This window comes from Oncorhynchus clarkii, chromosome 30, assembly GCF_045791955.1.
Source record: "Oncorhynchus clarkii lewisi isolate Uvic-CL-2024 chromosome 30, UVic_Ocla_1.0, whole genome shotgun sequence".
Taxonomy (NCBI): Eukaryota; Metazoa; Chordata; class Actinopteri; order Salmoniformes; family Salmonidae; genus Oncorhynchus; species Oncorhynchus clarkii.
In genome coordinates, this window is record NC_092176.1 from 332424 (window position 1) to 359277 (window position 26854).

A 26854-nucleotide genomic window follows, 5' to 3' on the forward strand; every position below is an offset into this window, starting at 1 on the left:
ACTTAAGCCAATGTCACTGACACTCTTGTAGCGAGAAAAAATATTTTGGGGGTTTATGTATAATGTCTACCAGCTGTCGCTCTCTCTGTTGAATTGAGCCTGGGGACGAGATTAGTTTATTTAGTATCTGTAGCAGTTGTAAAAAATAACCATTGACTACTTTTTTGTATCGCTATATAATCTGTTTTGTTTCCCAAAATGGAGCTTTATCTCGTTCTTATGAGAGTTGAATATCACTGACTGCAATGGGGAGGAGGGGGAAAAAATCTTCCTGTGACATCATAATGTTGTGATACATGGAAAAATGTTGGTTTTGCATAACAATATACCCTTGATGAGGTAAGCCATTTAACTTTAGGTTGAGATGCCCTGTAAGCAGCTCTAGCATGTCTTGTTTTGTGTTTTTGTAGTGGGGTGTTCACATATGATGGCAGGCTTTTGGGCATCAAGGAAACACTCAAAGCTGTGTCTCAGGACATGTGTAGCTATTCTGCTCCTCCTAGTCTTCTTTCATATAGGTAGGTGATAGAAGAGAAGTATAACTGAACTCTAATCCTATACCTTGAATTCCATCTAGATGGCCTTGTTGTTTTGTTATTCTTGCCACTCAACATGTTTACAGTATTCTTAGCAGTAAGGTCATTTTTTCATGTTAGATATTGTAACATTGCTGTTGTCATTGTCAATCATGTAAATTATGAATGGAAAATGAAGATGATAATATTATTTCAAGATTATATTTCACTTTGACATGAGACTTTTATTGCGAGAAAATGAAAAGGGGCAATCTGCAGTAACTACATACATTTTTTACTTGTAAATTAATTATATGTTCAAATTGATTCTTAAAGAATATAACTTAGAAATGCCTCATGAGCTTATCGCAACTGTCGTACCCCATCAGAACCCAAAATATAAGCTTGTTTTACTCCAATGTTGTAAACAAAGTAAATGTAAACAAACTAACAGTGCATAGCCTCAAAACATGGTTAAAACTATAATGTTGATATGTAGCCATGGCTCTACGTAGTACTGTGCATCTCCCATAGCCTGTTCTGGACTTGGGGACTGTGAAGAGACCTCTAGTGGCATGTCTTGTGGTGTATGCATGGGTGTCCGAAGTGTGTGCTATTAGTTTAAACAGACAGCTCGGTGATGTAATGATCAGATTTTACTTTGCATATCATGTACATGCAGCTCAAAGACATGGCAACCAGGAGGAAATATATAAGAGGGATCTTCTAGCATCGACAGGTACCGTGCACTTCCAAAAACAAGCCTCCATCATGTTCTGATGTGTATACTAAATAAAATACAAATTATTTGAACTGTTCATCTTAATATTGTTATAAACATGACAAAACAAATGTCATAAGATGTCATGACATCTTGTATCACTGAATGTCAAGTGACATGGCTTATTTGCTATGCATCAGAAACAGCTATGGTAGTTGTTATGACATGACATTTGTTACACACCCACATTTATTTTCTTAAATGCTTTTATTTAACCTTAATTTAACTAGGAAAGTCAGTGACATTATGACAATAATATGACACCATAATGATGTACAATTTTAAAAAAGCATCACCGAAATAGTTGATCTCTGGAACAATTTTAAAACAGTAAAGTTAAAATTATTGGTCAGACTTTTTTTTAGGGTTCACATATTGGTTGATTTTTCACTACTATTACATACTTATAAAGTGGTTTACTTTAAAGACATTTGGTCTTGTTTTGCTTCAGAAAAGCAATGAACATGCAATACAGTTTAATCTGTGATACATTTTGGGCATTGCCATATTGGAGTTTCATAAGTAAACTGTATCTACTCACATTAACAATATTGTTCTTCCTGCCTTCCCAGAAATCCCGGCAGAGTATATTGATCCAACTTCCATAGATCTCACTCCCTTGGTCAATACGTTAATTCATTCAACACAATTAGGTAAGTCACCAAAATGCAATTCATTTTTAAAGCAGTTAAAAATGATGTAATTTCAACTGTGAACATGCAGCCTACACACCTCAGTAGGAGTCTGGAAGATTCCACCTCAAAGATTTTTACGGCTCCGGTTAACTTAAATAAAACCAAGATTAGTTTATGAAGAGCAGCGTTTCATTAGTGTTTCTTTTACAAGAAGTTACAACATTCCTCACCCTGAAAGTAGTCTATGGGCCAAGAGAAACTGTAATCAATGTTTTGTTTTTCTTTAAACAGCAACTTCAAATCAAATCAAAGTGTACTTGTCACTTGCGCCGAATACAACAGGTGTAGTAGACCTTATGGTGAAATGCTTACTTACAGGCTCTAACCAATAGTGCAAAAAAGGCATTAGGTGAACAATAGGTAGGTAAAGAAATAAAAACAAACAAATAAAAAGACAGGCTATATAGTCGGGCTGATTGAGGTAGTATGTACATGTAGATATGGTTAAAGTGACTATGCATATATGATGAACAGAGAGTAGCAGTAGCGTAAAAGAGGGGTTGGCGGGTGGTGGGACACAATGCAGATAGCCCGGTTAGCCAATGTGTGGGTGGGAGCAGTGGTTGGTCGGCCCAATTGAGGTAGTATGTACATGAGTGCATAGTTATGGTGACTATGCATATATGATAAACTTCAACTAACTTTAGCCACAGCTAGCTAACAATCAATGGAAGTGATAAGGGAAACCATGCAATGTTTTTTAAGGGCAGCTGAACTCACTGATTTTTCCTGGGCTTTTCTGCTGCTCATTAAGAAAAATGAAATATGTGTCTTGTGGGTGTGTTATGTTTGTTATAGTGGGGTCCGAAATTATTGACACCCTTGATAAAGATGAGCAATAATGACTTTATCAAAATAAATAATTCAAACACTTTTTTTCTCAAAAAGGTAGGGGTCCAAATTATTGATACACCTAAAGATTATTATAAATAAAGTATTCAAAGGTTTTTGGTCCCATATTTCTAGCATGGCTACATCAAGCTTTGTTGGATGCATTTGTAGTTTAAAAAAAAAAATTCTTACAATAGAATCAATGTTTCTGACTAATATTGATGCAACATAGGCCATTTTCAACCAGAGAAGTTTTTTTTTTTTAGCTCAGCTGCCCTTAAAGACTACTTTCAGGGTGATGAAGCATCTAACATGAAGTTGTAAAATACGGAACTTCCCCTTTAATCTTTATCGATTTGTCTCTCCCACTCTAGGCTCAAGTCAGCTCTTCTCTTTGTTGAGTGTGACCTCACACAGCTCCCTGGCTCTTCACAAGCTCACTCTACTGGTCTATAACAGTAAACAACCACATCATTTATGACTTCAACAACCAGTAACCATTATCCATCTCCCCCACCTGTAGCTCTGATGTGTCTGTTAGGGTTTTATATTGCAAGTGCATGTTGGTTGCTGCAGTCTCCTTGCCAGGCATGTTGTGAATGGCTTGCCCTTAGATAGGTAGAACAGCTGTGTGTGTGCGCCCGCGTGCTAAGGTGATGGATTCTAATCTGATTTGTTACACTGACTGTACATAGCTCTTCTTACTGGCCAGCTCTTATGGTCAAAGTTCACTCTTGTAGTTCTTAATAGTAATTGCCTGAAAAATGAACTTACTGTTGTACTCTACAGCAGGCGTTATCAAACGTTTTGCTTCGTGACTCACCGTAAGGATTGCGCTGTGAAAAATCATACATAAAAAAAATTATATGAGTTAAACATTGATTACAGTTTTTGACAATTGCTTACACATGATTTCTGAAACTATGGCTCATTTTCTCTAGAATCTACACACAAAACCCCAAAACACACACACAACATGCAAAACGTCACACATCTCTTGCAAAACCAAACACGTAATTAAAAACCATTTAAACTCTTCTCAAAATTGTGTTTTTGCATCAAAACACTACACACAAACCATCAAATGATTAGCTCTTATACACGCCAACTACACACACATGTGACAAATGTAATACACTACTATCTTGTGTCTTTTGTCATAACACTCACATGTACATGCAGTGTTTTCCAAACACAAGACCTGTTAGTTTTAAATGATGTGTACAATGTTTTTGTTTTTGTGTTTTGCAAAAAGTGTGTTTTACAATTGCAAACTGAGTGTAAAGCAGATAATGTGCTTACAGTTTTGCAGACTTGGTCTGAAGATTAGGTGCATGAATTAATGAGTTCACTGAGTGTGCCTCAAGTACCACTTTCAGTGTGTAAGCGAATGTAAAAAAAAAAAATAATAATAATAATAATAATAATTTCCCCCTAACTAACCTTATGAAGATTTGCGTACGAGCTTCTGGCCAATTTGTATGGAATTGACTGTATAATAATCAAATTATTTGTAAAATGGACAAGATATGTCATCCCGTGACCCATCTAGACACCTTGCCGCAACCTGCTAGTGGGTTCTGACCCATAGTTTGGAAAACACTGCTCTGTATCATCACTGTCAATTTCATTAAGACCTTGTCATGATTCGACATACTGTCGATCAGTATCATGTTTGCCTAATTAACTTAGCACATCATGTCAACTATAGTCTATTGAATAACACAATATTCATCTTTAATTTAATAAAATATAGTAAGTAATGCTAAATGATAGCTGTAGTAGAACACAGACCTGGGTTTCAAATACTAAAAATCAAGTCAAAGCGTTTGTAGTTTTTTCCACTTCTCTATATGTTTTTAAGCCAGGCAAGCTCAACCAGACAGAGATAAAGTATTTGAATCGATTTTTTAAGTATTTGAACCCCATCGCCTCAGATTAAGCTGATGATATAAAACGTATTTAAAAGGGGGAAAAAATCATCCTGTAGCACAAACTTATTACTAACACATATATACAGTGCCTTGCGAAAGTATTCGGCCCCCTTGAACTTTGCGACCTTTTGCCACATTTCAGGCTTCAAACATAAAGATATAAAACTGTATTTTTTTGTGAAGAATCAACAATAAGTGGGACACAATCATGAAGTGGAACGACATTTATTGGATATTTCAAACTTTTTTAACAAATCAAAAACTGAAAAATTGGGCGTGCAAAATTATTCAGCCCCCTTAAGTTAATACTTTGTAGCGCCACCTTTTGCTGCGATTACAGCTGTAAGTCGCTTGGGGTATGTCTCTATCAGTTTTGCACATCGAGAGACTGAAATTTTTTCCCATTCCTCCTTGCAAAACAGCTCGAGCTCAGTGAGGTTGGATGGAGAGCATTTGTGAACAGCAGTTTTCAGTTCTTTCCACAGATTCTCGATTGGATTCAGGTCTGGACTTTGACTTGGCCATTCTAACACCTGGATATGTTTATTTTTGAACCATTCCATTGTAGACTTTGCTTTATGTTTTGGATCATTGTCTTGTTGGAAGACAAATCTCCGTCCCAGTCTCAGGTCTTTTGCAGACTCCATCAGGTTTTCTTCCAGAATGGTCCTGTATTTCGCTCCATCCATCTTCCCATCAATTTTAACCATCTTCCCTGTCCCTGCTGAAGAAAAGCAGGCCCAAACCATGATGCTGCCACCACCATGTTTGACAGTGGGGATGGTGTGTTCAGCTGTGTTGCTTTTACGCCAAACATAACGTTTTGCATTGTTGCCAAAATGTTCAGTTTTGGTTTCATCTGACCAGAGCACCTTCTTCCACATGTTTGGTGTGTCTCCCAGGTGGCTTTTGGCAAACTTTAAACGACACTTTTTATGGATATCTTTAAGAAATGGCTTTCTTCTTGCCACTCTTCCATAAAGGCCAGATTTGTGCAATATACGACTGATTGTTGTCCTATGGACAGAGTCTCCCACCTCAGCTGTAGATCTCTGCAGTTCATCCAGAGTGATCATGGGCCTCTTGGCTGCATCTCTGATCAGTCTTCTCCTTGTATGAGCTGAAAGTTTAGAGGGACGGCCAGGTCTTGGTAGATTTGCAGTGGTCTGATACTCCTTCCATTTCAATATTATCGCTTGCACAGTGCTCCTTGGGATGTTTAAAGCTTGGGAAATCTTTTGTATCCAAATCCGGCTTTAAACTTCTTAACAACAGTATCTCGGACCTGCCTGGTGTGTTCCTTGTTCTTCATGATGCTCTCTGCGCTTTTAACGGACCTCTGAGACTATCACAGTGCAGGTGCATTTATACGGAGACTTGATTACACACAGGTGGATTGTATTTGTCATCATTAGTCATTTAGGTCAACATTGGATCATTCAGAGATCCTCACTGAACTTCTGGAGAGAGTTTGCTGCACTGAAAGTAAAGGGGCTGAATAATTTTGCACGCCCAATTTTTCAGTTTTTGATTTGTTAAAAAAGTTTGAAATATCCAATAAATGTCGTTCCACTTAATGATTGTGTCCCACTTGTTGTTGATTCTTCACAAAAAAATACAGTTTTATATCTTTATGTTTGAAGCCTGAAATGTGGCAAAAGGTCGCAAAGTTCAAGGGGGCCGAATACTTTCGCAAGGCACTGTAGGTGTAGGATCTTAGTTTTAGCCAGTTTGCTACAGCAGGAAAATGTGAATTATTATCTGGATTATAATTAATGTACAAAAGCTGAAGAACATATGCACATCCAGGTACTTTCCACAGGTGCTGGAGTTGTAGGAAAGCTCATGAAAAACAGAAAGGAAAATGCCGCACACTGCTGCTCATGCTCCCAGGTGATATTTATTTACAATAACGTTTCGACCCTTAGGTCATCATCAGGCATCCATATCCCAGCTGGGGGTGGAAGGTCCTATATATAGGGGCAGTACTCAGTGACATCACTTCCTGAAACAGGAGGTAAAACATTTATAACGTAGTTTCACAATATTAACAATCAATGTATCAAAATATATGATCATACACAGGAAATGTGATCAATATTTACAGTAATATACATACACATACAATATTCAATTAGGATTAAAAAAATACACAATTTAGACATATTGAAACTATAATAAACGGTTTCAAGTCAAACTCCTTGTTAAGGCCAAAAGGAGACAGTGTGTTGAGCCTATGGATCCACAAAGATTCCCTTTGAAGAAATGTCCTCTCAATGTCCCCTCCCAAGCGGGGCATCTTTGGGCTCCCGGGTGGTGCAGCAGTCTAAGGCACTGAGGGACTACAGTCCCTGGTTCAAATCCAGGCTGCATCATATCTGGCTGTATCACATCTGCCATTGTGGTGCACAATTTGCCCAGCGTCGTCCAATTGTTAAATAAAAAAATCTTGACCATTTCTATTCCAATGTCTCTCAGAGAACTAATAAGATGTCCAGCTTGTACAAAATGAGCAGCAACTGGATTTTTGTCTGTATATTTCTGCGGTGCTCACTGATTTGTGTCTTAAAGCTTCTATGTATTTTCCCTATGTAAGACAGACATCAAGGATATTTCAACATGCAAATAACATTGGTGGACATGCAAGTAATCAGGCCCTTGATCTGAAATCTTTGTATTGTGCGGGGGTGGGTAAATTACTTGCATTTACCCCCCTTCAAAGGGAATCTTTCTGGATCATATTCCCTGTGTATGATCATATATTTTGATACATTAAATGTTAATATTGTGAAACTATGTTATACATTTTTTACCTCCTGTTTCAGGAGGTGATATCACTGAGTACTGCCCCTATTTATATAGGACCTTCCACCCCCACCTGGGATATGGATCCCTGAGGAAGATCTAACAGTCCAAACGTTGTAAATAAATATCACCTGGGAGCATGAGCAGCAGTGTGTAGCATTTTTCTTTCTGTTTTCAATTATAACTAATGGACATTTTTGTTGGGGTTGATACATTTTTTATAAGGGGAAATCAAGTCTGAAATTTCAAAGTGGAAATTAGAAACTTCAGAAGCCTTTTTAAACCTCAAATGTTCTCCTGCAACAGGGTGATATAATTAAGATCCTACATCTGTAAGTACTGTCTGCTAAAGATAGCATGTTGGTACAGTATTTAATCAGTAAAATCAAATTTAATGGACACTGAACTGTTTCTCTAAGGGTTCCTTTTTCATTTCTTATTAGTTTGTTTTGTAGTTTCTAATTTCAGAAGTATCGCGGACAACATGTTTCCAAGAAGGTATTGCTATTGTGTAACAAACGAGACAAACGACTTAACAGGTGAGACACAGGATCTGTTTTTTCGTTATGAAATGTCTTATATTGCCATGTCTAAAACCTGCCTTAACCCCTAATTAATTTTTAGGGGCATGAAAATGTTGCTCAATTAGTATCAAGGGACCTAACGTGCGCCAGAAAACATTCCCCGCACCAATACGCCACCCCCACCAGCCTGTACTGTTGACACAAGGCAGGATGGGGCCATAGACTCATGCTGCTTACGCCAAATCCTGACTATGCCATCATGACACAACAGGAATTGGGATTCGTCGGACCAGGCAATGTTTTTCCACTCCTCACATGTCCAGTGTTGATGGTCGCGTGCCCACTGGAGCCACTCCTTCTTGATTTTAGTTGATAGCCCATCTGTGACAAGGACCAACGAGATGTGCATTCCAAGATGCTGTTCTGCACACTACTGCTATCTGTTTGTGACCCTGTTTATGACTCTCATCAATAAGCTGTTTTCGTCCACAGGACTGTTTTTTTGTTTTTCACACCATTCTCGGTAAACCCTAGACCCTGTCATGCGTAAACAAAAGATAAACAAAAGATATAGTTACCACACCTTAATCATCTAATTGGACTGTATTCTACAGTATCACCAGGGGGAGACTCGTTGAGACCTGGTGACAGACGGAGTATACATTTACAGATAGCTCCATCTGCTGGACTTGCCAGGTATTGACAGGCTCTCCGGGCAGGACTAATTGGGGCTGATAGGTAGTTGGTGAGTAATCAAGGGCTGATTTTTCACCAGCTGTGCGAGTCCCATAAAGCTACCAGAAGGGAGAGTGGGGGAAGAAAGGACTCCCGTATAGTTGGGGACGGTTGCAGAGGTAACAGGAGGGAGTTGAGTTTTTGTCCCCGACAGGATACAGCAAGACCCGGAGCCCAGAAGACGGTATCCCGGAGAGGGTCTCATGGGGGAGACCTATCCTTTTCTTTTTGATTTATTATTTAAATAAACACCATTGAAACCGAGCTAATCCTACTTTGTCAGTGTCTGATCTGTATAAACGACTTGACCAAACCCCCTGGTCTGCCACAATTGGTGGAGAATGCGGGTAAGTCTGATAACGTGGTTAGATCAGGGTGAGACGTTTACACAGCACCAGCATGGACGAGTTGATAGCTCAGTTTGTCCGGGCCTAACAAGCACAACAGGAGGTTCAGGAACGAACACTGGAGGAACAGCAACTACAAAACGTCTGCCTCGTTGAGGAAATCAGGAAGCTGCAACGAGGAGCGTTTCCTGAATCACATCCGAACCAGTTTTTAATCAAGCTAACGGAAGACAATGAAACATATCTCTGTACGTTTGAACGGACAGCACTGAAGTGGGCAAGTCTGCTGGCCCCGTATTGGGACCTGAACGACGAACATGCGGCTAACTACGACGAACTCAAACGGGTGATACTCAGGCTCTACGGCCCATCGGGCTCAACTGTTCCACGACTGGAGGTTCGTAGCCGACGCATCCACCCCGAGCCCAGATGAGCGACCTACTGCGCGTCACCAGGGCATGGCTCCTAACCGACGTATCCACCCTCTCCATCCTCGACAAAGTGGTCGCTTCTTACGTGCGCTACCCCACGACATGAAGACGGCAGAGAGTCTATGCATGCCCTAGACCTTAGAGGGCCTCCTGGAAGCAGTGGAGACACATCGGGCCCTGCTGAGTGGGAGTCGGGATGAGTCGGCGACCCGTTTGAGGGGACGGAAGGACAGCCCCACCGCTGTGTACCCCGAACCGAGTGAGGCGCCCGGGGGCACATTGCCTGGAATTGCCCGGCTCGAGGAGTCAATGCCATCAGCTAGCCCCGGAGGCGAGGTGGGTCACGCTGTGAACTATGTCACCTCCTGTTGGGTGCACCACGAATCAACTGCACCCATGGTCCCTTTGAAGGTTGACAGACATGAAACGGAAGCGATATTAGACTCCGGAAGAATGGTTACGCTCTTAACCACGAGCCTGCTGAACCAGGAGTCCGAAAGGGGTAGGGAGATGTCCATTTCCTGTGTTCAAGGTGACACAAAGCGGTATCCAACCGTATGGACCAACATCATGATGCCACAAGGGAGCTGCCAGATGGGTGCAGTACCAGAGTTGCCGGTACCTCTCCTAGTGGGATGGAATTTTCTGCGGCCCTATGGTGGCATGAGTTGAAGAAAAAGTAACGAGCCGGCTGAAAGAAGGAAGCGGGGACGACCCAGAAGCAACCGGTCAACCAACCTGTATCTACGGGTCCAGAGTCAGAGGGGGCGCCAGAACCCGACCCCCCTGGAGAACCACTGGAAGAGGAGCCCAGCCTCCCCATACTCTCTTTCGAGGGGCCAGTCGAGACACCCGCTGGAGGCCAACTGAGGGGACAATTTGGGACGCCCCAGTGGGAGGATCCAAACTTGAAAGCCGCCGCAGCCCAAGTGATAGCGGTGGATGGACAGCTACTTCTGGGGGTGAGTGACTGGCGATACCCCCATTTCCAAATCAAGAATAACCTTTTGTATCAGGTGTCGCGCCAACAGGGGGAACTTCGAGAGGTATTGTTGCTGCCCCAATGGTACGTGGGAAACGTTCTTCAGCTGGCCCACACCCACCTGTTGTGGGTACACCTGGGAATGGAGAAGAACGAATCTCCGCCCGGTTCCACTGGCCGGGATGAGGAGGGCCCTGGAAGACTACTGTCGCAGCTGCCCTGAGTGTCAACTAACAGCCCGAAAGCACACTTCCGAAACCCACTGGTCCCCCTACCAATCATCGGGGTGCCCTTTGAAGGCATCGCCATTGATATAGTGGGACCCCTGGTAAAAACAGCACGAGGACACCGGTGCATCCTGGTGATAGTAGATTATGCCACCCGGTATCCCGAGGCCATTCCCCTACGAGCGGCGGTATCCAAGGGAATCGCCCGGGAGATTTTCCACCTTTTTAGCCGGGTGGACATCCCGAACGAGATCCTGACAGACCAAGGTGCTGAGTTTATGTCCCACCTAATGAAAGAGTTTTCTGCTCCACTGCAGCTCAAGCAGATCCGGACCTCCATCTTTTACCCGCAGATGGATGGGCTCGTCGAGCGCTTCAATAAAATGCTCAAACAAATGCTGCGGAAGGTCATCGAGCAGGACAGGAAGAACTGGGACCAGCTACATCCCCACCTAATGTTCTCAATCCGAGTACCCCAGTCCTCCACTGGGTTTTCCCCTTTCGAACTCCTCTGCGGGAGGAGGCCACGCAGCCTACTGGACCTCGCCAAGGAGGTGTGGCAAGCCCAACTGACCCCATTTCGCAGCGTGGTAGGGCACGTGAGGGAGCAGATGAGGGAGCAGATGACAGCCTTATGGCCAGTCGTGAGGAAACATGGAGAAGCCCAAGCCCAGGTCTACAATCGGGGAGCCCAGCCCCGAGAATTCCAAGTGGGAGACAGGGTGTTGTTCTTAATCCCTACGGCCAAAAGTAAGTTCCTGGCAACATGGCACGGGCCATACGAGGTGATCAAGAAGTTGGGTACCTGTTAATTACCGCATACGGCAACCGGGGAGACGGAAACCCCAACAGATTTACCACGTGGACCTGTTTCAGATGTGGCACGAGAGGACAGCCTTGGCCGTGTTATGGTCGGGACCCAGGATGTCAACGGTACCAGTGGTGGTCCCGAGCAATGAGGACCTAGACCCGGTCCAGAAGCAAGAGCTCTGGGAGCTCGTCAATCGGAACATGGCGGTGTTCTCCGAGAAGCCGGGCCGCATGACCCTCATTGAACACCACATCGGTACCCGGGAAACGGTACGAAAGAGGCGATATCGGATTCCGGAGGCCCGAAGGAAGGCCGTGAACCAGGAAGTGGAGGCTATGCCTGACCATTAGTACGAGTTGTCAGCAGCTGCGTTGTTATTAGATTGGCTGTAACCTTTTAACTAAATATCATGGTGTTTGTGCTTCAAAACGCTCAGTGGTTGTCGAGGCCTGTCAGTCACCACAGCGTCCACGTGTGGCAACCTCTCCAGTACCTGCGAACTGAGTGAAGGATATCTGTCTGCGATATCGCACAGCGTTTCACCAGTTGGAGTCAACAGGTCAGTAGCGGAACTGACGCCCGTTAGTGTCATTGTAAAGGGTACCAGTCCCCCACAAAGCTGAAAATGTGTTATCGGAAGCAGAGTACACTCTGCCCGCCGGTGCTATTATTGCTGAGACGGCCGCAGTGCTTGCAGAAGTGTTCGAAGGACAAGAGAAGTTCATCTCAGCTACAGTATTGCACGACTCCAAGGAGGAGGAAAGTTGCTCATTCACAGTGAATGCTGCCTCAAAATCGTGAAAAGAATGGTCAATCCGGTTTGCTGATTGAATGTGTCGAGATATTGTAATATATCCTTGGGTCAGATTCTGCACCAAGAGGTTTTGAAACGTCTTTTTCCCAAGGGGTGCTTTCGACAGATACCCCTCGTGGATGACTGTGTTTTAGCTAGCGTTAGGAGAAGACAGTATGGTCATTGGAGATGGCACAGTGACCATACTTGGTTGGTTTTCCAATCAATCAGTGGGAGTAAACGATCCATCAAGTCTGCTCCGAGTAGCAGGTGTTCCGATTCGAGGCTGGTAACATACACAGGGTGAACAAGCGATACGTCCTGGAAGTGTAGTTTCAGCATGAGTCTCAATGTGAGAGGCGAGGTAGTCTGAGTTAAACCTCGAAGTGTGGTGTAACATCGTTCCGTTTTTAACCAACGTTTAGCCAGCTTCAAAGCCCTTTTGAGATCATTAAACAACGTTTGAGAGATGAGCGATATTGTTGTGCTTGAATAAATTAGTGCATGACAGGTTAAGCAGTCCTCCAGGACTGTTTCCAGGTATGGCCTCTGAGTTGTGTTTAGTGGTCATATTCCCGACAAAGTGGAGTGGATGTTCGTAACAACGTGATGTGTCATTTCTGTTCATGGTGAAAACAGATCGACTTATCGGGTTTTGAGTGGAATTGGCTCTTACAAAGTTTTTGATATTTTTCTTGCAACCTTTTTATCAGAGTCTATAGACAAATCCTGTGGATTTGTTTCTTGATCGAGCGGGCCCTGGATAGGGTCTTGAGTGATTTAAGGGTCTTGCATGTGTGATTTAATGAAAGGTACACTTGTTGTGGATCCAGCCAACATGTCAGATTTCAAAAAGGCTTTTCGCCGAAAGCAAACGATGCTACTATCTGAGGATAGCACCTCGCGCCTGCAGCGCGAAAAGCAGAAATAAAAATATAATTCATGCCTTACCTATGATGAGCTCCTTTTATTGGCACTCCAATATGTCCCATAAACATCACAAATGGTCCTTTTGTTCGATTTATTCCGTTGATATATATCCAAAATATCCATTTAGATCCAGAAAAACACCAGTTCCAACTTGTGCAATGTGACTACAAAATATCTCAAAAGTTACCTGTAAACTTTGCCAAAACATTTCAAACTACTTTTGTAATACAACTTTAGGTATTTTTTAACGTAAATAATCGATAAAATTGAAGACGAGATGATCTGTGTTCAATACAGAAAGAAAACAAACTGTAGCATGCTTTCTGGTCATGCGCCTCTATCTAACAGTACACTTCAAGTGACCCTCGTTCAAGATGGCCGTACTTCTTCATTACACAAAGGAATAACCTCAACCAATTTCAGAAGACTGATGACATCCAGTGGAAGCGATGGGAACTGCAGGTCCCTTAGAAATCTGGATTCCCAATGAAATCCCATTGAAAAGAGAGTGATCTAGTTTGTCCTCAGGGTTTCGCCTGCTAAATAAGTTATGTTATACTCACAGACATGATTCAAACAGTTTTAGAAACTTCAGAGTGTTTTCTATCCAAATCTACTAACAATATGCATATATTATGCTCTAGGGATGAGTAGCAGGCAGTTGAATTTGGGCATGCATTTCATCCGGACGTGAAAATACTGCCCTCTGTCACCAAGAAGTTAACGTCCTTGCTATGGGTGTTAATTCCGGCGGACCTGTTGTCTTGCAATTCCACGTCTAGTCCTACTGACTTATCTTTTTCCCTACTGACTTTTCACATTTTACTAGCTTTAGTACATCACGTAGTAGAACGTCTCGAGAACATATGGCTATGTTATGATTGTCCTTGAACCCTTTGTTAGCCTTGTGCTCTGACACTCTGTGTCAAGCGATTAGGTCGATTGCAGCGGTAGTTGTTTCGATAGTGACGTACTTTACAGTTATTTCGACCGCAGTGGGTATTGGTCTCGTGGTTTCGTGGTAGAAACCATTGTTGCCAACACTCTAATACCTGATAATGCCCCCTCTAATTGGAGTGAGTGCTCCTGGTAAAACATCAAAACCGAGATGTCAGGGCTCTTAGCTTCGCATACTTTTGATGCTTCAAAAGCTGAGCTTGCAAGCTCTCAGAGATGTAAGATTGGCAAGCCAACATGGGCTGTAGGGACCAAGAAGGCAATAAAGTTGGGTTACATGTTCGACAGAAGCATTATTTTGAATGGTATCAGCTCTTTCATTGCTGTTTCAGTGAGTTGGCCAAAGTAAGCTGAACGAAGCCTATGATAGTAAGCTCGTGGGTGTTCATTCTGAGCTTGTTTGACAGTGTTAACCAGTGACCTGTCGTGTTTTCAGTGGTTCTGCGACTCACATTCTATTTTCAAAGCTGTGGCAAGTTTAGCGTAGTCGTTTTGCACGTGTTGCTGTTGTAGACGAATGAACCTCGTCTTCGTCTATTTATTCGCTTCAGCAGATAAAGCCTGTCAGAACCCGTAGCATTTGGGTAGCCATCCAAGGCGTCCTCTATGTCTGCTAGGAACGTCTCAGTGTTGTTGGCTTACCTGGAATGGGATCAAAGGGGCGGAAGGTTTTGACGAGTTTGTCAAGGCGTCCCGTTCCCAGCAGGTGGAAAGGGTTGGCTTCATCCTTTGGGGAAATTGGGTCCGAAAGGCCAAGAGGAGAAGCCAAGGTTTAGCTTTGTTGGCGAGGAGGTGTCATATTACTCTGTGCCAAATGGCCAAGAGGAGAAGACTGAGGGACACCCGAGAGATGCAAAGTCTGAAACCTTCTTCACTCCTTTGTGTCCCGAGCTCCGGTTGCTTGGTTGGGTAGTCACTCTGTAGCAGGTGACTGTTCTCAAATTCCTCCAGATGGTACCTAAGTGTGGTATTCTGCTGCATGGGTGCTTAGAATACTGATTTTAGACACGTGAGTGTTGCGTGTGCTTCGTACCGGAGCGAGAGATTCAGTGATGAGATTTCCTCCTGCTGAGAAATCAATATTTCCATCTTCATCACCTGAGTTCTCTCATCACTCATTTGGTCAGCGACTTCAATGAGTTCTGCTGATTTGTCATCCAACTTAGTCATTGTGTTCATTAACTGATCGCTTTGGTCTGCAGCATTACGACTAGAACATTATTGGTTTGAGTAATATTCATCAAAACTGCATGCATGTTATCAAGTTGTTTGTAGATAACTCAAAAGATTTATCTAGTTTTGCTTGTACTTCATTGTATTTAGTTTTGGCTAAATCGAGTTGTTGCTGTAGAAAAAATATTTAGTTGAAGAGTTTGTGCTCGTTCAACATCATAAGTATTTGCAATTACCTTAATTGTTCAGTTTTCAAACGCAGTTCCTCGACTAGCAGAATGTTTTCAACCCACTCTGATACACTCTGATACAGCACATGATTAAATATGCTGTATATATATATATATATTCCTTTTTCAAAATGTGGGTTTTGAGTTGGTGTGGAGCTGCAAAAACGATTTGAATCTATTTAAATACGTTAATGAAACATCAATACTGGATAAGTAATGTGGGACTTGTTGTGAATGAATTTGCAAAAGCTAATTTAATTGATTAACCTGTCTTGGGCAGGGGGTGGTATTTTCACCTCCGGATGAAAAGTGTGCCCAAATTAAACTGCCTGCTACTCAGGCCCATAAGCTAGGATATGCATATAATAATGTATTTGATTTGGATAGAAAACACTCTAAAGTTTCCAAAACTGTTAAAATAATGTCTGTGAGAATAACAGAACTGATATGGCAGGCAAAAACCAGAGGAAAATCCAACCAGAAAGTACTATTATTTTGAAAGGCTGTTTTTCCATTGAAAGCCTATCCAACATACAAATACTTAGGACCCAGTTCACAATCGCTATGGCTTCCTCAACATGTGACCAGTCTTTAGGCATCGTTTCAGGCTTTTACTCTGAAAAATGAGGGAGATACACTGTTTTCAATGAGAGGACAGTGGACATTTCCAGACATGAACCAAGCACGTGATCGGGAGTGCGCATTTCTTGTTTACCTTTTCCATTGATGAAGCTTTTGTCGGGTTGAAATAGTATTTATTATTTATGACAAACACAAATTGAGGATTGATTTTAAACATCGTTTGACATGTTTCTACTATCTTTTATTGTACTTTTTAAAACGTTTTGTCTTGGTGTTGAGAGCGCGCAGGTATTTGGACATAAAGATGAACTTTATCGAACAAAATGAACATTTGTTGTCTAACATGGAGACCTGGGAATGCAACCAGATGAAGATCATCAAAGGTAAGTGATTAATTCTAATGCTATTTCTGACTTTTGTGACACTCTCCTTGGTTGGAAAATGACTGTATGGGTTTCTGTGGCTAGGAGCTGACCTAACATAATCGCAAAGTGTGCTTTCGCCGTAAAGCCTTTTTGAAATCTGACACAGTGGCTGCATTAAGGAGAAGTTAATCTGTACTCGTATGTTTCACACTTGTATCTTTTATCAATGTTTATGATGAGTATTTCTGTTATTTGATGTGGCTCTCTGCACTTTCACCGGATGTTTGTTTGAGACAATGCATTTGAACATAACACACATTGTGTAACATGTGATTGCCATCTGATGAAGATCATCAAAGGTTAGTGATTAATTTAATCGCTATTTCTGACTTTTGTGAGCCCTAGCCTTGGCTGGAAAATGGCTGTATGGTTTTCTGTGACTAGGTGCTGACCTAACATAATCGTTTGGTGAGCTTTCGCCGTAAAGCCTATTTGAAATTGGACACTGTGGTTGGATTTACAATAAATTTAAAATGGTGTAAAATACTTGTATGTTTGAGGAATTTTAATTATGAGATTTCTGTTGTTTTGAATTTGGCGCCCTGCAATTTCACTGGCTGTTGTCGAGGTGGGACGCTAGCAGAGAGGTTAATCAATGTTAATGATCAATCATACCTGTATAGGCTATCTGGGTATTTGTCACGCCCTGACCTTAGAAATCCTTTATTCTCTATTTTTGGTTAGGTTGGGGTGTGACTAGGGTGGGCATTCTAGTTTTGTTATTTCTATGTTGACCTGGTATTGTTCCCAATCAGAGGCAGCTGTCTATCGTTGTCTCTGATTGGGGATCATATTTAGGCAGCCTTTTCCCACCTGTTTGTTGTGGGATCTTGTTTGTGTGTAGTTGCCTGTGAGCACTGCATTTGACTTCACGTTTAGTTTGTTCTGTATTGTTTTGGTGAGTTTCATTAATTAAACATGTGGAACTCTACGCATACTGCGCCTTGGTCCGATTCTTACAACAACATTTGTGACAGTATTAAACTTGACATAACTTGAAGCATTGCTGTAACTAGGTTAATGTGGAAAAGGTTCAACTGTCACATTGGTGGAAACAAATCAATTTGGATCTTATCCAAATGATCCACCTGAAAAGGGTCGGAAGGCAATTGAACTACCTTGTTGAATTGAATGTGACAACAATATCAAATCAGTTGAGATTGTCTGGATATCATAAGTGTAACCAGTAGTTCAAATGTGAGTATACCTTCACCACTTATCCCTGAGGGCTGAAGCCACATGTAACCACTTGTTACAAATGTGAGAAAACTTTGGGCCTCAATGGAATTATAATTTATTTTTTTACTTGTAGGGGTCACTAATCGAAAATGGGAGTGCCGAGGAGGTGGAACTTTTGTCGCGCAATGGTCACTGATCCCAGAAAGCTGAGGTCAAACGGGATTCCCGCACGGCGTGGGATTTCACCTTAAACAAAGGAAAAATGTCTGCTCTTCCTTTTTTAACTTAGCATCTAGTGCAACCTAGTCCCACTTGAACCAGAATCTCTTCCAAGCAAAGGGGTCCCCCTTCGACAAGGGAATGGGTTTACTCGTGACGTCTCACTTTCAAACCCTTTCGGAGTTATTTTTTGCGATGTAAGATAGAAATATACCGTTTTCTACCAATGCTACTGAAACGCAAGACATAATTAGTTGCTTCGGACAAGCTAACATATCTATTCAAATTCAAGCTGGCCCATATGTCCTCGCTCAAGAAATTAATAATGACCGAGTCTCCCCGCTTCTGAAAAGCGAGAGACAGAAATAGTACTACGTTTGGCCCAACTAGTCTATTCCTCCGAATACCTACATTGGCTGGCTCATACAGTATGACAGTATGACACTGATTATGTCGGAGAAACAACACCGGAGACAACCTCTACCCAACAACAACTATTCCTGCCTACAGCTCTAATGGTGTATAAAGTAATCTGGGTGTATGACCTCAATTTCATATCGGCTGAATTCAACATGAAGGCCTCATTCCATCTTAGATTCCTTGCACGGGGCACCAATATGTCGTGACGTGACTATCATTAATGTGATGACTGCTATGACTGCTAACATATTTACGCGTCGATGTATCACTCTGCCGTCGCTCTGTTGAAACCACTCGATCCGTCTATGGCGAGTAGTTCGATGTGAGTCTCTGGTTGTCCACCAGAGGTCACAATGTCCTTAGTTGTATGCTTCTTTGTTTTGGAGTGTTCATTAGAATGAATACATCAGAGGTGTACCACATGGTGGTGAGAGGGATCTGTTCTTCCCTCCCATCTTTGGTCAATTGTTCTAGACTACTTTACATACAGAGCTGCAGACGGTGCATGTTTTGGTCTAGTCTTCACCTTCTACACTTGTCGAGAGTTTCAGAGGGTCTTACCATTTTCTGGTCTTCAACGTGTGGACCACGTCCTCACGTTCTCTGGTTTGCATTTAAATTCTCAGCGAGTCCTGTTAAGCACTCTGGCATTGGAGGGCGTTCCGCCGTGTTGACACAATGTCTGTGCTCACGTGGGCGTGGTGACTGACTGGGCCTAGGTTTATATGAACAGCCAATATCTCATTTAGGTTAAAATCACATTTCTATATTCACAAAAGTATTCTTATACTTAATAATTTATTTTATACAAGATTTATATGCAATCCTGATAACTAACTCTGAAAGTGTACACATCCTAGTTATCTTGTTATACCATCCTTAATGAAATCACAAAATAATCAATGATATGGCATGATTACTGTTTGGATCCCCACCAACCATTCCAAATGTTTGGATTTCAAAACTAATATTCCTTTATCCAATCTTAGAGTTCTTAGGCAAGAGACTCTCTCTACACACAGCACATTCCTTTGTTTAATACTGCAGGGCAAGAGAGACAAAGTTTATGACCGGTGTTAAGTCATAAAACCGGCCCAACTCCCCCATTCCTCTCTGGTGGGAGAGGAGGGGGGGGGGGTCTGGCTATCTGTCAGGTCTGGCTATCTGTCAGCCCTGTGCTGAGCTGATCTGGCACCTTTGATCCTCACCAAGGAGAGAGAGAGAGTCATGACAAAACCAAAATTCAACTCTTAGGCCTGAATGCCAACCGTCACGCCTGGAGGAAATCTGGCACCATCCCTATGGTGAAGCATGGTGGTGGCAGCATCATGCTGTGGGGGTGTTTTTCAGAGGCAGGTACTGGGAGACCAGTCAGGATCGGGGCAAAGATGAATGAAGCAAACTATAGAGAGATCCTTGATGAAAACATGCTGCAGAGTGCTCAGCACCTTAGACTGGGTCAAAGGTTCACCTTCCTACAGGACAATGACCCTAAGCACACAACCAAGACAACGCAGGAGTGGCTTCGGTCTCTGAATATCCTTGAGTGGCCCAGCAAGAGCCCGGACAAAAACCTGATCGAACATCTCTGGAGAGTCCTGAAAATAGCTGTGCAGCAACGCTCCCCATCCAACCTGACAGAGCTTGAGAGGATCTGCAGAGAAGAATGGGATAAACTTCCCAAATAAAGGTGTTCCAAGCTTGTCCCATCATACCCAGACTCAAGTCTGCAATTACTGCCAAAGGTGCTTCAACAAAATACTGAGTAAAGAGTCTGAATACTTATGTAAATGTGATAGTTTTTTAAAAATACATTCTCAAACATTTCTAAAAACCTGTTTTTGCTTTGTCATTATGGGGTATTGTGTATAGATTGATGAGGGGAAAAAACAATTTAACCAAATTTAGAATAAGGTTGTAACCTAAAACAATTGGGGAAAAGTCAACTGGTCTGAATACTGTTCGAAGACACTGTTTGCATCAAATACCCGACTCCTTGAAAGTCGTGTATTGATTATATATAGCATGCGTGATGAATGGTGATCACTGAAATCAACAGATGCAGTGTTGCTCATTGGATTACCCCATATCATGGAATAGGCTATGTGAAAGTTTTAAAGACAAAAGAGAGATTGGAATTATATTATTTTATTTGGATATCCATCCACAAAAAAAATTATATCTATATGGTTGTAAGAAAGGGAGGAGGATATTTTCGTATCTAAAATGTGGGTGAACCTTTGCTTTAGTATACATTTCTCGAGCTCGTTATGTGTGTTGTTTCGCACACGGGACTCGAATCTGGATGGACTCGTGCCTCGTAAAAAACGTATAGCCTATTGCGCAATATATTCCAACATTCAAACAAAATACACCAGCGACATCATTTAGGTGATAAAGGTTCTGAGCACAGTGTTTCTGATCAGATCGACAATTGCCTTCTATTTATTTGTCTGGCTACGATGCCATCTTTAGAGCACAGCATTTTCTGTTTGGTTTCCAGAGCATTGAAAGAGAGAAATTAAATAAACTACTACTGAGGTCTAGTAGTAAAAGGTGTGTTGTGTTGGTGATGTGCTAAAGTGTGATGTATGATATTTTGAAAACTGCTGGTGTGTTGTGTTTATGAGGAGCCCCCTCTAGCATGTATTGTTGTATGTTTCCTCCTTGCTTGGCAGATATCTCAGAAAAAGTACAAACTGTGAACCCGCGACCCAAATCACAGAAAATATATCTCAATCAATTTGACTTCTATATAACGTCTATATTTTTTCCGTAGATTTGCACAAACTTCTATCTAGTGCTGCAGTGAGTGGGGGGCTGTATAACCCTGTGATGTAGCTCTAACTCTACCTCATTCTCCCTGAGTTAGAGAGGTGCACACTTTGACAGACAGTCCAACAACAAGTCAGAGGGGTTTAGGAACATAGACACATTTTCAAAATGTGCCATTATTTTGAAAATGTTGGAGACTTTTAAACATTTTATTTAACCTTTATTTAACTAGGCAAGTCAGTTAATAACACATTCTTATATACAATGACAGCCTAGTTACAGTCCAAACGTTTACCATTCAAGTCTATGGCCATTGAAATGCATTTGGAATTCACAGTATGCAAGTGTGGTTGTTTAGTAGTATATATTTATTTTTTTGCAACCTGAAAACAGTCAGCTTCCATGTTTTAAAGTTGTTTTAGTGTTGGTAGCTTTTTTTTTTGGCACTAGAGGTTCCAGTGGAATGACAATATTAAGTATGAACAGTTTCTAAAGATGTTCTTTGCTTTGCTTTAATACCATCATTGTTGAGGCAATAATACCAGTAGATAAACAAACAAATAAAACATGTCAAGATTATCTTTGTGTTTTCTTTTTGTCTCCCATCAGACTTCACTGCCATATTGTTGGATGTTATGGGAAATTCCACAAGCTATCTACAAGAGCTATTCAAATCTAGCTCCATATTATCAGGTAAGGATTGCGAGAAGATTTTACTGTCATTGGATCAAAAAAAATTGCTATATAAAAACTCAAGGTTACTTTCGTAACCCCGGTTCTCTAATAATGGGTGAGATGTATAACAATGGTATTTTTTTATTAAACCTTAATTTAACTAGGCAAGCCAGTTAAGAACTAATTCTTATTTACAATGACGGCCTACCCCGGCCAAACACAACGACACTGGCCCAATTGTTCGTGATACAGTTGTGATACAGCCTGGAATTGAACCAGGGTCTGTAGTGATGCCTCTTGCACCGAGATCCAGTGCCTTAGACTGCTGCGCCACTGGGGAGCTGGAAGTGGATCACTAACAGGAAGGACCAATCACGCAAGGTCTGCCAGAGACAGACAGACAGAGTGGCAAATTAAGTGACCCACTTCCTCTTTACAAGAGTCAGTCGTCCCACCCTCTGGTAATTCTTGTTGTTTTCTATTTGAATTTATTAAGGATTTTGTTTTCTTATCTATTTGAGTTCAACCACAATATTTGTTGGATTATTTATTATCTCTTTTCTGGTGGATTAAACTGAAATTGCAACCAATCACGGCCGTTTGTGATACAGCCAAACTAACTAAGAAATACATTTGACGATGTATACATTTCCCCCTACCCTCCTTCTAGGCAAGCTTCACCTGCTTATTTTTTGTTGTTGCTGGTTTTGAATGTTATTTTGGCATTAATACGTGTCACATATCATTTTGCAAACAATTACAATTTTAATAAGTGAAGTTAATAAGTTTAATAAGTTAATAAAGCTGCATAGAAACATGGTCTCTTTTTTGTCAGCTCCAAAATGCAGCTTTCTAGCTCATTGCTTTCTGTGGTGGTGAGGCAGCCAGCGGAAAATACAAGCGTAGGGGTTGGTAATGTTCTCTAGTTGCGCCTTGATTGTCTCAGTGTTCTTTCACTCATGGACAAACTATGTCACAGCAAAATCTATGGGGAGTGCTCGAAAATTCAAGCCCCTTGGGTGCTGCAATAGAGTTACATTAGACGTGCCCATCAAAGAAGGCTCATGATCATTGGCCAGAGATAAAATGAAGTAAAATCATTTTAGCTTTGATTGGATTGATCATGTCATCATCATCCTTTCAAAATCTTAGCTAGCAAGCTGGACAAGCAGTCATCATCATGAATCACATCGACATTCGACTGGCAAATCCTTTTCAATCCTTGTAATATGAAGAGGAATTGTAGATAAAACCTATCGGTGCTCATTGGCCATTGGATATAAACATTACATAACAAGTTGGAAATCGCAAAATCATTGGCTAACTACAAGCATTGCAAAGCAATCACTAGCCTGCTATTCAGTGAAGTGGATTTGTGGTCCAAGTCTGGTTTTCAGGGTCTCTTTTCCAAGGATCAGGATAATCCTGATTCCAAGGATCAGGATAAAATCAGGATAAACATTCAACACAATGGGCCAGAAAAGTTTGAATACTTTGGCCATGTTAATCCAGCATGACTTCTGCCGCTTTTAAAACAACTGGAAACTCGGAACTGGGAAATCTCAGACATCAGTGATAACAAGACAAAGATTCAACCTTGTTATTTTCAGAGTTCCCAGTTGTCTTGAAAGCACCATAAATCCAGAGAATGCCAGACTTTGACAACAAATTTTGATGACAAAATGTGCCCACAAGGCCCGTTGCACCACCTTCCTGTTCAAGTGAGCACAACAAGGTGAGTCCAAAAATGTATTGTATGCTGCTGCATAAATGTTGTAATACTGTAAGAACAGCCCATGTTCTGAATTATGCCACTCTGATCCTCAACACGGGGGCCCCTCAGGGGTGCATGCCCAGTCCCCTCCTGTACTCCCAGTCAACTCATGACTGCACAGCCAGGCATGACTCCAACACCATCATTAAGTTTGCTGATGACACAACAGTGGTAGGCCTGATCACCGACAACGATGAGACAGCCTATAGGGAGGCGGTCAGAGACCTGACCGTGTGGTGCAAGGACAACAACCTCTCACTCAACGTGATCAAGACAAAGGAGATGATTGTGGACTACAGGAAAAAGGATGACCGAGAACACCCCCATTCTCATCAACTGGGCACTAGGGGAGAAAGTTGAGAGCTTCAAGTTCCTTTGCGTTCACATCACCAACAAACTGACATTGTCCAAGCACACCAAGACAGTCGAGAGGTAAAGAGGGAACGACAAAACCAATTTCCCCTCAGGAAACTGAAAAGATTTGGCATGGTCCTCAGATCCTCAAATGGTTTTACAGCTGCACCACTGAGAGCATCCTGATGGGTTGCATCACTGCCTGGTATGGTAACTGCTTGGCCTCCCTCCGTAAGGCACTACAGAGGGTAGTGCGTACGGCCCAGTACATCTCCAGGGCCAAGCTTCATGCCATCCAGGACCTCTGCACCAGGCGGAGTCAGAGGAAGGCCCCTAAAATTGTCAAAGCCTCCAGCCACGCCAGTCATAGACTGTTCTCTCTGCTACCGCATGGCAAGTGGTACCGGAGTGCCAAGTCTAGGTCCCAGAGCCTTCTAAACAGCTTATACCCCCAAGCCATAACACTCCTGAAAAGCTCATCAAATGGCTACCCAGACTATTTGCATTGCCCCCTCCCCCCATCTGCTGCTACACTCTTATTATCTATACATAGCCACTTTAATAACTCTACCTACATATGCATAATTACCTCAATTACCTCGACATTGACTCTGTGCCGGTACCCCCTGTATATAGCCCCGCTATTGTTATTTACTGCTGCTCTTTAATTATGTGTCATTCTTATATCTTACTTTTTTTTCTTCTTAAAACTGCATTGTTGGTTAAGGGCTTGTAAAGTAAGCATTTCAAGTATGCTTGTAAGTAAGCATATCACTGTAAGGTCTACACCTAGTGCATGTGACAAATAAAATTTGATTTGATTCCCCACCCCCTTTTTTACTTTGAACAGGAAAGTATGAATACTGACTGTTCTCTAGCTCGATAGAGAGGGTTCTCTGACAATTAAGCTGAGTTGCCATTGGCCTGCTGGAAAAAAACAAAAAAACAAGTGGGCTAAGGAAGTTTCATAGTGAGCCAATAAAGCCTGTTCCCCTGGGAACAGGAGGCTGCGGGGATGCACTCCATGAGAGCAATGGGAAGTATTTTCACGTTTATTTCCCTGCCATGCTCACATAGAGATGCTCACATAGAGTGATTGCACCGTCGGGTGGTGTTCTACTGTGTTAGCGCGATAGACAGTTTTGAATCAAATGCTGCACGGCATAGGAAGAGGACCATGATAAATGGCAACTGGCAATCTGCCATCCTGCTCTGTTTGTCCGATGAGACCGGAGGGAAAGCGGACATGTTGACTTCCACCCTTGGCTGGAACCTGAAAAGGCGCCAAGGGGGGAGTCTAGAGGAGGAGGACACTTGGCGGTAAAGTGCAGCTCCTCCATTTTCCTGTGTAAGCAAGTACACAAAAGTGAGCTGCTGCACAGGGAATATTTTTTTCCCTCAGATGTGCCTCCCTACTACCCCGTGACACAGAGAGGGTTTGCTTATGTTAAACCCGAGAGAGGGAGAGTAGTAGTGAGATGTAGGCTTTTGCACGTTCTCCTCCTCTACCGCCAGGACTTCACCCTAGGTTGCCGAACCCTCTTGCTCCCCTTAGGGGAGCTGCAGTAAAGAACTGTTTACCTAAAGGTTTTCTTTGGTTTGAGGGTCTAACCTGGAGGGTATTGGCAGCCTGATGCATGTTCAGGGGTTTTAGTCCAACAAAAGCCAGCTTGATGCACCCTCCCAGCTGTGGGGCTGGATCAGATAGTTGCAGGAAACAACGGGCTGTCACGGGGCCTGTGACTGTGGGGCAGGAAGGAGTTAAAGGCTTTGCCTTCTTTCATATGCATGTCACAATTTTGCAACATGGCGGTAACAGAGGACCCAAACAACTCCTTGGGTGTGACATGGGCATCCAGGAGGTCCACTTTTTCTTTGTCTGTCAACCTATACAAGCTTAACCAAAGTGAACTCTCTCCCACCACCGCCAGGCTCATAGTATGACCACAGCCTTGGATGGCATTATGGGAGGTGCAGAGATTTAGGTATGTAATCATACAAATCTAATCCCAAGCATCTGGATTTAGGGTGTCCGACGCCTGATAAGCCATCAATTAAGAGGTCGCGTTGAGTGCTCTGATTTACTGGGCTGAGTATTCTGAAAAATGGAGGCAGAAAAGCTTTCCATCTCTCCAGGGAGGGAGGCTCTGGCGGTGTTAGTAACACGTGCGTGGGGTTGAGGTGGTCAGCCAGTGATGGCGCCACCATGGGGGCGCATTGCAAAACCTGGATGCCTCCATATTGTGCATGTCCAGGCTAGGGGAGCCCCTTACAAGGTTCTTGCTGGAAAATGGCTCTTGCCATGAGCCCTTCACCTCCCTGATGCAAGCTGAAAGTTTAAGAAGCAGTTGATTAACTGGAGCCATACGGGACAGGAGTCTTTACTCATCGTACAAGTCCCTAATGGGATCCTTATCCCCCCAAGGGAGCCGGCCACTTGATGCCGAGCTTGGCCGCAGAGAGCCAAAACTCCAAGAGGGTGAGAGCAGCCCCCTTTGTACTGGGAGCAGGGAGACATAGCGGCTTGAAAGGAAGAATGGGGTCTTCACACTCCATTTCAGTCACGAAGTTGATGAGACCCACAAGATTAATCCCATCGTTATCCTCGTCATCTCCTAGCTTGCCTTCCCCTGACACAAAGTAGTCAGACAGGGAGGGGAGGGAATTGATGCTATCCATAACCTCACTCCAGCTGGGCTCAGTTGCGAGGAGCTGAATCGTCAGCCTCTGCCGGTGGCTTAGAGGTGGGG

At 42.6% G+C, this 26854-nt stretch overlaps 1 protein-coding gene across 1 annotated transcript in view; it reads left to right on the forward strand.

The window, feature by feature from the left end:
- The first annotated feature begins 424 nt into the window (after window positions 1–424).
- The window catches only part of LOC139390249 (HERV-H LTR-associating protein 1), an 84799-nt gene continuing 58369 nt past the window's right edge, over window positions 425–26854 (forward strand). The window contains exons 1-6 of the mRNA XM_071137504.1: window positions 425–518; window positions 1192–1254; window positions 1869–1949; window positions 3197–3280; window positions 8017–8100; window positions 21911–21994. Of these exons, the coding sequence (XP_070993605.1) occupies window positions 425–518; window positions 1192–1254; window positions 1869–1949; window positions 3197–3280; window positions 8017–8100; window positions 21911–21994 (490 nt within the window). The remainder of the gene's footprint in view (window positions 519–1191; window positions 1255–1868; window positions 1950–3196; window positions 3281–8016; window positions 8101–21910; window positions 21995–26854) is intronic.